Below are 12,848 nucleotides of genomic sequence, written 5' to 3' on the forward strand. Positions count from 1 at the left end.
GAATTCTATCGTTATTACGAATAAATTCCAACCACGAAGTTACTAATTTGTAATAATGGTAAAGTTCTTTCGGAAATGGAAACCAACTTTTCAAAGATATTTTTCACACAATCGAAAATTTTTATTTAGCCTTATTCTTAAAATTGGAATTAGTTAACACTTTGATGGCCGCTGTCATGTATGTGTGATTTCGGTAGCCAGCGGTTATCGGCCGGCGTCACGTAAATGTGACTTCACACTGCTGTCTAATAACTTTAGACAAGAAAAAAAATTAAGAAAATAAGTATACACAAAAAAATGAACACTATGAACGACTGTGCGAAAAACGTCGGCGGTAGGCGAGAATCTTCGAATGAAATGTGCGGCTATCAAAATGTTAATAATACATATGTATAAGAGACGTTGTTTTAGTATATGCAAAAAATGATGATTCTATATGATGTTTTTTGCTAAATATATAAACAAAAGCAATGTGAAATTGGATGTATTTATTCATACATATTTTTGGGCTATACAGGGTGTTCCGCTAACACGGGCCACCTAAATATCTTCTCTATCTAATCTAATTTAAAAGGTTTTAATTTTTTATAAGTCATTTTTGAATTATTTTTTCAAGGTCACACATGTTTTGTTATGTATATGCATATAATTTCTCTTGATGTATGTTATAGCCAACATTATTATGCATTCATCCAGGTGTAATGATGATTTATTCAGATGTATGACCTGGAAATGACCTTGAACTTTACAAATTTTTAATTTACTTATGCAGTTTTTTTTCTATCATCTGATTCGTCTCTTGAAACCACTTAAATTACGTGACAAATATTTCTCGTGTGATCACAGATAGAGAAGATATTTAGGTGGCCTGATTTAAGCGGAAAACCCTGTAGATCTGTTCTTTTATCACTATACATATAGTACTGCTTCGAGAAATATTTCAATCGAAATACTACTGCGGAAAAGGAACAATCGTGTATTGCTCCTTTGACTGTGTGAGCACTGTTAAAACAGAAATTATGAAATTTTGTAATCACTGTGAACTATAAGTATTCTTGTGATCGAAATTAAAATGAAAAAATTTGAAAAGTAAGGAAATGGAAACATTCCGAAGGAATAAAGAATAGTTGACACAAAAATATACATTTGTTTTAAATGACTTAATAGAAATTATTTACTTTTTAAAATTTTTAACAAAATTTTACAGACATGAAGAGATTCATGTACAATTACTTATTCATGAAATTAGAATAAATAATACTTAAAGTAAAGAGAACTTGGCGTTGGATTGCATTTTTTTTACAGATGTCTATATCAGTTGGATCGTTAAAATTGAGGATCGAGTAAAAAATGAATTAAATTAAAACATTTTGACATTTGGACTATATAATTGGGAAACTGAATTGGCGTAGGAGTTACAACAACGATGGCTTTAGCGGTGACATCTGACACGCAAATGACGTCAATGGAGCGAGTCAATTAATTAAACTGTAGTTTGTGGATTCGAGTGCCTACAGAACCTTTGACCTATCTTTTCTCAATTACACTGATTGATGGAAGTTTAATTATATATCTAGGGAATATCGTCTCCAGTTTGTTATTCTACGACAATTATCATATATTTATTATTGAAAAAATTCTACTGCACCTAATTATAAATGTGAACTAGCCACCTCATTTAAATGAGCTATCTTTAATGTGTTTAATGTCTTCATTGTCTTGAGTGGTACGAAAAACTTTCCATAGAGAAAATTGTCTTCTTCCGTGTATCATACGGAAATGTGGCAAAAGAACGACCTTCAACTTCTGCATGTTTTAAAATTATCAAAAGCAATAAAGTTTTTTAAAGTACTCGGACTAAGTAGAACATCCTGTATAAAATATGAAAGTTTCAAAAAATGGTAGATTAGTAATGAAGTCATTGACATTTATTTTACTTTCTTTTTCTTTCTATGTATATTTAAACTATTATATCATCTTTTCTTTATTTTCAAATTAAATGATTCTTTTTCTACGATAAACGACACATGTTTACTTTAATCTTTTGGTCTCATTTACGGCAATGCAGGCTTTGTGGAATACGAGAGAATGTACTATACAAACAAAATTAATTTATGTAAGAAACCATAATAGTAGCTGAAGTTATAGGATGATTCACAATTAGACTGCGGATTATATGCATGTATAGCATATACGACTATGTGAAATATGATAAATGGTAAAGTTAACATCAGATCTAATACATATTCTGTCTTATTCTTGTCATATTAAAATCCTTAAGAAATGAAAGAAAATCGAATCTTTGCATCGTCTTTACAAATCACTTTGAAAAATGTTATTTTGCATAAAATTCCGCTGTCTACTCATAAGTAGAATAAGTCTGACGGCAAGTGTTCAGGAATAGCCGCTAAGTCCACTTATTCGGTTTGAACGATCGTGCAGTGGTCTGAACTGTTATACCATAATCCACTTCCTTGAGGATTACAAAAGTTTCTTAGCCTCCTATTCACTTCACCAGAAACAGTGATAAATCATTTTTCTCCCTGTATGAACTTTTTCCAGGATATATCGGTAAATTAAATCTTCGACCTGTTTTCCACATAACTTTACCTTTGTGGAAAAAGTGTGAATGTTTAAATTAACACATCCAGAAGAATATTATACGTTACATATCTCGTATAAATGTGTACACCTTTTAAACACCTCTAGAGATGTATGGTATAAAGCAAATAAATGAAAATTATAACAGTTTCATAATTACGTTAATATAAAGGATTCAACTTTCTTCCTCTAATTTTTTACGTCGCATCAACTACCACAGGTTATTAGCGATAACAATGTTCAGTTATATTAGACTTGTAATACAATTTCTTTGTAGTGTAATTTCTTTGAGGAATTGGAGCAGTAGACGTATTCTTTAATGGTTAGAGAAGTTCTCTTGTAATGTTGATTTTTCGTCGTAATATCGAATACTTAGTACCGTGTATAATTACATGGTTGTCAGTTATTTCTACGTTACATTTGTTACAAATCGGAGAACTATTTTTCGAGAGCAAATGAGAATGGGATATTCGCGTGTGTCTAATTTTGATTCGGGAAAATTCAATTTGTTACTTTCTTGTTAGGTCTGATGGTGTATTCTCCTGAGTTTAATGGTGCTATTGCGATTGTCTAGATATGTGGTGGTGCTCTATTTGTCCATTCAGTTTCCCACATAATATTCAGTCTTTTCAATGTGTATTTTTGTAGATCCATTAGAAATGTATATACCGAATGTTTCCAAAATTGTGGTACAATCAAGAAGGTGATTCCTCAACTCAAAATAAGTCAAAAATATACAATAAAATTTGTTCATATGTAGCTTCGTTTTCGGGAAAATCGAGTTTGAAGATTCACCTAAAACGAGTGTATTCGTGCTAGCAATAAGTAGAAACGGAATGTAATGAACAGACGCACTAGGCAAGTCCTATTCAATCGCACGCGTATCCGCCAGATTTTGGAATTCGATTCTCTTGAAAATGAAGCATCACACGAGAAAATTTTATTCTATATCTTCCACTTATTATACCATGAAGAATCACCTCCTTCCTGGTTGTATCACCATTTCAGAAACACCCTGTATAACCCAAATAGCACAAAAATGTATTATGTACGTCCGGAGGGTGTACGTTCCAGACGCTTTGTGCATTCGAAGGATGTCCCGAAAAAGTCTATATGTCCCCGTTAGGTCCTCGTTAAGATCTTTAAATGTCCTAGAAAGGTCCTATTCACTAAGTGGAACGTTCTCAGGACGTCCTGTGTCAACATTCTCAGAACGTTTTCCGAATGTGTAAAAGTAACATTCTCTGAACGTTTTGGGAACGTTTAAAGAGTTTTTAGAAAGGCTATAGTAATGTCTAAAAGACGTATAAGAAACGCTTCCTAAATGTTTAAAATTACGGTTAGATTTCATTCTGTGCAAGGTGATAGAAGGTAGGTTAGGTTGGTTTGTGTTTAATAAATAAAAGATTAACTTTCCTGCGATTTCCACACTTAGTAGAAATTAGATCACGTTAGTTCCTGTTAATAAATAAAAGGTTAAGTGTCCTAAGGAATTATAATGAAAATATATATCTGGGGGTTATTATCTGTGTGTTTATTTTAATTTTCAAAGCAAAGTACTGATTCTGTGCAGGTTAGAGACAGTTTAAGAAAAAAATATTTCTTCAAGTTTTTTGAAGTTTCCGCATAAACCCACTAGTGTCGTTGCACTTTTCTATTGATTCTCTAAAGTATGATACCTTGCTCACGAGGTTCCATCACCTTGCACAGAATGACATTGAACCAAAATTACTAAACGACACCATCCGAAATTTAAATCCTACGGACATTCGTAAGACTTAAGAAACGGGCAGTCCTAGAACATGCGAAATTTAAGTCTTGAGAACATCCGTAGGACTTTCGGGATGGACGTTTCTAGAAATCTGAAATTTAAGTCTTACGAGCATCCTAGGGATGTCCAAAGTGGGCGTAGGACATTCGGATATAAACTTGACATGAAACGGACGTACGTTGGATGTACGATGCTATCTGGGAAGTAATTTTATAGGCCATGAATTCACATTTAAGAGCTATGAAAGAAAATGTTTTATTACGTAAAAAAGAAAAGGAAGATATTGTGGGAGGGGAAAGTTAGAATTTCATTTGTCACATTACGATTAATTATCACTGATTGTACAATATTTCTGATCTCTGTTTTTTCAAATATTCTCAATTCTTTGCTACTCAAATGATTGTGGATGGTGAAATGTGAAATCCTCGACCTCATTAAGATGTAGTATAAGTTTGACTCCGACCTTTTTGGACACCCTGTGTATATATCTTTCTTTCACCCACAATTGCTTTAACCCCTTATTCCTCAAAGATCTAGTACGTTAGAGCAGATCTGCTATTAGATTCGGATTCAGCAGACACAAATCTTTAAGGAGAAATAAAAATTTTTCAAATGAATGCACCAAAATTTTCTTGCATATCAGCGTTATTTTTTCAATGAAACGGTAATAAACACACTGCGTCTAAAACGGTATAAACTTCTCGAAAGATCTATTGTATGGCATGTTTATGCAATAAAATAAAAGTTTTGACAAAAAAGAAAGGCGGTACAACTCTATGAATATCGCGAACCTTGATCTCCCTACGGTAAATATTATCCTGCCTCTCGTGGCGCTGGTAACGAGATCGTATCTGACGCCGTTGCGTGTCATTTGCATATTTCAGCCGGAGGCGTTCGGCAGATCCTTGCTTTTGGCAATCCGGAATGCACGAGGGTTGCTGAACCACCGTTCGATTTACATTTCAGTATCGAAAGCACGGTCCTACCCTTGAGGTGATGTACGAGGAAAATGATAAAAGCAACGAACGTTGCATCAATTTTTTTGCGAACATTTAATTGACGCTGATGATGATTGAACGCCACTTTGTATCTGACAATGGGATAGATAGTTTTTAATGGTATAACGCATGGAATAAATGAGTATTTGAAACGAGATCTGTTTTCATTTGACAACATTTTGATGGAGCTAAACGACAGGGATAAATTTAATATTACTTATAGTTTTTTGAAGGAATAATTTGTTGAACTAAATAGTCCATACTTTATTATTCAATACACTGGTGTAATATTATTTTCAATTTTAATAAATACTGACTGTTTCCAATAATGATTATATGTATCTTCAATAATTGCGAATTACAATTTTTACATAATTACAATAATTATAATTATGATGTAACAAAATTTTTATCTCTTGATGAAATTATTTTGCAGTAGCTTACAAAATCAAACTAAAACTGACATTATACGATTGAACAATAGTTTAGTAATGTATTAAAATTTACAAAGAAGGTTTAATAAAGGAACAATACAAAACTTATTTAAAAACATTAATTAAATAGAGTGTAATTAGAATTGAAGAATAATTTACACAAACTATTCTGCAATATTTAACACAATCTTCTTACTATTTTTTTACTGTGTTAATTAAAATAGTAGACTAATAATTAAATATATTTTAACTCAACAGATTTATTTATACCTTCAATTTATTTCTTTTTTCGCGAAAAAGTGTGGTTGTAGGAGATTATATATCGCAGAAAAGTTGTGAATTATCGTGAGATAGATTGGAACATACTATTTTGATGTAGTTAAATTACAATAGAATGTATCATAGAATTTTCCACACACACACAAGGAGTTAAATATTTCCATGATTAACTCTAATTAGGTACGTACGTGGCAATTGGACCAAGGTAAATATCGAAACAATCGTCTTCTATAAGTTTTTCTTGGTACATAATAAAGACTGTCATGACTTACCGTGACAGGGCATGGCGAGGCGTCCCTGGAGAGACTGCCGAGAGTCACCAATAAACGACGCGAGGCCCCCAACACTGAGTCTCGCCATCCCTCTGAAAGAATAAACAGAGAAAGAAAATGTAGATCATCATATATTACGCGTTTACTAATTATAAATATTTTAGTAAAACAATAGAACCTCCCGTATACGAATACCCTAATGTTCAAATGTTCTGTTATCCGAACAGAATATCCCTCAGCAAAACTATGTATTCTCCTGTTGCAAATATCATACAATATTGCTTACATACAATGTACATATACTTTTTTCTGTTTGATCGCATTCACAATAGATATGGGAGCCATATAAATATTTAAACAAACATGAATTTGTTTTATCTCGATTTGAAGAGAAATGAAGTTTAGTATCGGAAAGGTGATTGTTATATTATCCGAAAATTCCTTCATTCAAATACTTATGTCTCTCTATTAGATCGGATACGGAAGGCTCTATTATATTTTATTATAAAATAAAAATTGTTATAATTTCCAATGTTTCAAGATTTTCGCTAAAATGGCCATATTGATTGCACATTTTGTACTTAATTATAAGAGATAAATTCGAGACTTGTTTTTTAAACGCTCCTTTGTATTAATATATTGTTTCATAATTCGATTTAAAATTAGTCTTCAACATTTACTCAAAGCTTTTATTTAGATAAGTAACACATTCACTCAACATTATTTGAAAGGTACCTGCTTTTAATCAAACATTAGGTACTCATGAAAATATTAATTTTATAAGATTAATTTCGTCAACACTTTTTACATAATTTAGTATGCATGTATGACACCCTGTATGACATTTTTCATTCACAATAAAGCATTAATGAGCCAGAGATGTTTTTCGGTTTCCTCTGAAACACTTTCCACCCGACTCACTGCTTGTATATCGTTTGTATTATCAACTATTATTAGTTCGAATATTGTTATCGCGTTGAATATTCACTACGGTGCGGCATAATGTGAATAACAAAGCAGAATAACGGGACTGGGATGAGCTGCGAGAGGGTGAGCAGCAAGGGGTGGTTTCACATTGTTAGATTAAGCGTTCAACTTCCACCTTCGACTCTGCCTCTGTTTCCTTCGACGATGTCTTAAGCCCAAACGTCCTAAGTTATAGTCCTGACTTTCATTAAACGGCTTGATGACGGATCGCTCTTTGTCTCGTTTATATTACAGCTGGCGATGAAAATGGATTTAATCACAGGAACGGCGCTCGGCGTTCGGTGTTTAGCAACCCTGATACTAACACCAATCCAGAATATTTCATCGTTTTTTCCGGAGTTGTAACGTCATGGGATCGTTGTACGTGACGACAAAATTAATTCGCGCAACGGAGTTTGATTATTTATTATTTGTGCATTCGTAGTTATTAATTTGTTACGTATGACATAGTTAGTTTCTCAAAGATAGAAACAATATACATTTGCATGTTTATTTGAATTGTTCATTAGATGACTGTTTTCTTTTTGCAAAATAAATTAATTTAGAAAAATGTTCGTTTCGCGATCTTTACATAAAGTGCATAATACAGCGGTAATGTGTTAAAATTTCATATACCATAACAATTTTTCGATATTATTTTAAATGCGTGAGGTCTTGCATGATTTTATAACAAAATGTGTCCTTGATTGACTAAAATAAATTCTTTTCTCTACTAAATATAAATCTATTCGTTCTGACTATATTGTTTTCTACTGAATACTCAGATATAATTAACATTAATGCGTATTGATGAATTCAAGGCTTTATTGGCAAGATTTTTAATTTACTAAGTCAGCCTTTTACGGATGATTAATTCCTCGAAAACACGTTTTATCGTTAAAAACTACATAAATAAATGTTAAAAACTATTGAAGAATTTGTTCAAGCTTGTTGTAAAATAAAGGCTGTGCAGATTGAAATAAGAACGAAAATACAAGAAACAGTCGAACGAAATATAGCCTATAAAATTGATTTAAACATATTATGCTTACATCGAATTTTATCGTTATTACGAATAAACTCTAACCAGGAAGTTACTAATTCGTAATAATGGTAAAGTTCTTTCGGAAATGGAAACCAATTTTTCAAAGATATTCTTCAAGGCAGACCAGAAATGAGAAAAATAAATACGACAATATAGAGAACAGTTTTTAGACTTTATTCATGCTTCCTCTTTAAACTGCAATGAAATTGCTTTGCTTTTATCATGAACAATCGGCAGCCAGAGAATTCGTAACATGTACATAATGATAATAAAGTAACAGGATAAAGTTCACCGCGAAAAAGAAGGATACGGTGGCAGCGTTACCCACGAGACGGCCACCGTATTAATAAATCTCAATTACGCGAGTTAATACCGGGGGCAATTCTCTCCCCTAGGCCTGACAAGGAACCGGATACGAGGGTGAAGGCATTTCTATCGGGGCATTGTCAGCATTGTCGCTGGAACAATGACGATGACTATTCTCTGGAACCGCCTTCGCTTGTAAAACCGTCCGCAATGTCGCTCAAAATTTATCGTCCTTTCCTGATGGCTCCACACTTGCTGATGGTATTCAATACCAACTGTTTAACATCCCTTACACGTTCATCGCCACTTATTAACTCCTGTTTAATCGTATGTCTGAAATTTTCTTTCAAGTTTTGTGAATTTTTTTATGTTAACGTTCTAATACTTTTGTATATGTACACGCAAAAGTAATGACCGTTTTTTTCGCCAAAACCCTTTATTAACATTGAACATTTGTTACAGTACCTGTTACTTGAAGTAGTTGCCCTTATTTTCTCTAAACTTTGCTATTTAGATATTTGTTGTCGCAACCTACTGCAAGAAGGTGACGGCCGCAACGATCGTAGCGTCTTGGGCCGACCGTACGATTGAAAAACCGTCGTAAACGGGAATTTCTAGACAGCTGCACATCATATGCAAAATACTTAATCCTCAGAAACAGTTATTTATTCTAGCTCGACGCTGATTTTTAGTAATTCCAAAAAACAATACATAAGCCCAGCTCCACTTTTTTATCTGATACTAGCCCAGCTATACAACATACATCAACCGAAATTCTGTATTTCCGCCACCATACACACAACCAATCCCAAGCCGATCAGTAGCAACAAGCGAATACGAATATAATTTCCAGACAGAGCACATTCAATCGTCAACGCGAACATATATACATGGTGTAACAAAAATGTTGTCCGACCCGGAAATGGGGCACTCAGGGGGTGAATTGGAACAAGTTTTTCCTTAGCAACAATCTAATCTGAGGCTTCGTTAGCGAGATATTAACGAAAAACCTCGACCAATCAGAGCGCGAGTTTGCCAGTTGAGTTCCCGCGCTAGCGGTGGCTACGCGCTGCGACTTGTAGTCAACGCTACCGCGGGAACTCGGCTGGCAAACTCGCACTCTGATTGGTCGGGGTTTTTCGTTAATATCTCGGTAACGAAGCCTGAGATTATATTGTTACTAAGGAAAAACTTGTTTAAATTCACCCTCCGAGTGCCCCATTTCCGGGTCAGACAACATTTTTGTTACACCCTGTATACAGGGTCTCTCAGCTAACTTGATCATCTCGAATAATAACAATCGGCACTCGACCGGCAGATTCGCGCTCTGATTGTTCGGGGTTTTTCGTTAATATCTCGTTAACAAAACCCCGGATAACATTTTTGTTACAGAGAAAGTAATTTCAAATCATCCCAGGAACCTCTCGTTTCCGGGAGTCGAAGCTATTTTGGGACACCCTGTATATTGAGTATATTACTATAGTATGCAATTTACTTCAGTATACATTCAGTGCTGGTAGTTCTAGTGTTAAGGTACTTGGGTTAAATAAAGCTTAATTTAAAACAGTAAGATTCATCAATTTAGTAAACAGAAACAAAGAAATAGCAAATAAACGTTTAAGCCTAGCTCCAAGTATTATACAACGTTGACAGGCTGAAGTTGAAGTATCTTTTAAACTAATCATTTCGCATCACTCGAAACCATATAGGTTTTCCTAATGAAATTTTTGTCTACCTTCTACCGTTTTAACGCTATAACTTGGCCTAGTTGCGTGGGTCACCCTCTCAAATAGCACAAAAACGTCCTATGTACGTCCGATGGACGTAGGTTCCAGACGTTCTGTACATTCGGAGGACGTCCCGAGAAGGTCCATATGTCCCCGTTAGGTCCTAGTTAAGATCTTTAAATGTCATAGGAAGGTCCTATTTACAAAGTGGAACGTCCTGAGGACGTCCTGTGTCAACATTCTGGGAACGTTTCCCGAATGTATAAAAGTAACATTCCTTATACGTTTTGGGAACGTTTAAAGAGATTTTTAAAACGCTATGGTAATGTCTTAAAAGACGTATAAGAAACATTTTCCAAATATTTAAAATTACGGTTTGGTTTTATTCTGTGCATGGTGACAAGAATTAGGTTAGGTTGGTTTGTGTTTAACAAATAAAAGAATAACTTTCCTGCGATTTCCGCACTTAGTAGAAACTAATAGATCTAGTTAGTTTCTGTTAATAAATAAAAGGTTAAATTTCCTATAAAGAATTATAATAAAAATATAGGTCTGGGGATTATGATCTCCAAGTACATTGTGTTTATTTCTATTTTCACAGCAAAACTCTGAATCTGTGTTGGTTAGAGACAGTTTAAGAAGAAACATGTTTTTTCAGCTTTTTTAAGGTATTTTCACAAAACCACTAGTGTCGTTACACTTCTCTATTGATTCTTTAAAGACTGACACCTTGTTCATAAAGTTCCATCACCTTGCACGGAATGACATTGGCAAAAATACTAAACGAAACCATCAAAAATTTCAGTTTTGAGAACATTCGTAGGACTTTTGGGATGGACGTTTCTAGAACATACTAGAACATACTAGAACATACTAGAACGTTTCTAGACATTCGGATATAAACTGGACATGAAACGGACGTCCTTAGAATGTACGGTGCTATCTGGGCTGTACATAGAAATTTTCAACCAGAGAAGAAATGTATTTGTATTGTAAAATTCTGGATTCAAGCTCGAGAATGAGAATATCATTTGGGCACCTCCTTCAGACAGAAACGTTTCGGGCGACTTACAATTAGCGGCGAACCACGTGCACCGTAGGGCACTTCCTTTGCGGCTGGTCATTCCACTCCATCTTAAGGTCACCAACGACTCGTTGACGGTCAGCGGTGGTACGCAAAGTGCACGAGATATGCCTTTATCAGGTTTCATTGTCATTGAAATCGTCCGGTCCGGGAAGAGGAAGGAACGACCTGCGCAATTTCCGGCAGGACGGCAGACAGAGAGACACTGAGAAAACGGGGAGCTGAGACGAGGGGATGCAACCCTCCTAATCCCGCGGCTGAAAGCCCTCGTTTAATATTTATGATTTATTTCGGTTTAATTCGACGTGCAAACGGGAGACGCATTTATATTCTGTGTTTGGCGCACATGCGCGAGACCCGGGATTACCGAACGGCGGGAAGTTTTAATGAATCGGGATTTACTTTGACGGTTGTACGAATGTTTCATCGGATTGTCAAATATTTGAGCGCAGAAGTCGAAACAAGAGTGTATAGGGTGTTCTATAATTGGTAACACACCAGAGAATTAGTAGAAACACAAATATCTACCTACGGACCTGGCCGCATTTATATTGATTTTTTGTTCAAATGGACATATTATAAAATTGATTACCTTCATTGTTGTACAGTAGTAATAATGTATTGTTATTTTATTTGAAGTTTACGTGTTTGATATTTGGTTTTCCCAGGAAACTAAAAATATTCTATTTGTAATATACATAGAACATCTAGAACAACAAATTCGTTATAATGTTTATCATCGACAGGATTTACTACTACAAAGTATGTTTATATTATACCGTGTAAATCTATTTGTCTTACTTATCATTGTTATTGTTACTTCGCATTAATATGTGAAATGGTAATGTTTGTGGCAAATAAATAAGTGTGGAACCTGTCAAGCGCATAATTTATTGCCCCCTCCCCCACTTTTGTTACCGAAGCTCGGGCTTCGGGCAAAAATACATTTGTAAGGTGTTGAAACAATTTGTAATGCACCGTGTAAGTGTAACTTTTGAAGCGGTCCCGAGTTTCAAACTCTCATGGAGCCTTTAGTGTAGTAGAATAGTGGATGTTTAAACGATTTTAAGGACCTATAGCTCAAGGTGAATCGATATTAAGAAATGGAGTAAAATTACGACTTTTTTTATCGTAGGAGGTGTGCTCGCAAAGGCGTCCGTTTGCATGGACGCAACATTGCAATTGTGGAATTTTTGAAGTCTCTTATGACGTAAGAATTGTTATTTTATTTTTATTTTTAACATCGGATGATCTTGTGCTTAGGTCGCTGATATTGTCTAAACATCCGTTATTCTACTGGGGATACAAGAGCATAGAACGCCATCTGAAAAAGTAGAGGTGATCTTACAATAAAATTCACGAAAA

The 12,848-nt window shown here is 34.6% G+C and overlaps 1 protein-coding gene across 1 annotated transcript in view; it reads right to left on the reverse strand.

Annotated features, from left to right (window-relative positions):
- LOC107195048 (choline O-acetyltransferase) overlaps positions 1-12,848 on the reverse strand; it is a 182,118-nt gene that overhangs the window by 119,624 nt on the left and 49,646 nt on the right. Inside the window, exon 4 of the mRNA XM_015584811.1 lies at positions 6,356-6,447. Within this exon, the coding sequence (XP_015440297.1) occupies positions 6,356-6,447 (92 nt within the window). The remainder of the gene's footprint in view (positions 1-6,355; positions 6,448-12,848) is intronic.

This window comes from Dufourea novaeangliae, unplaced genomic scaffold, assembly GCF_001272555.1.
Source record: "Dufourea novaeangliae isolate 0120121106 unplaced genomic scaffold, ASM127255v1 scaffold46, whole genome shotgun sequence".
NCBI lineage: Eukaryota > Metazoa > Arthropoda > Insecta > Hymenoptera > Halictidae > Dufourea > Dufourea novaeangliae.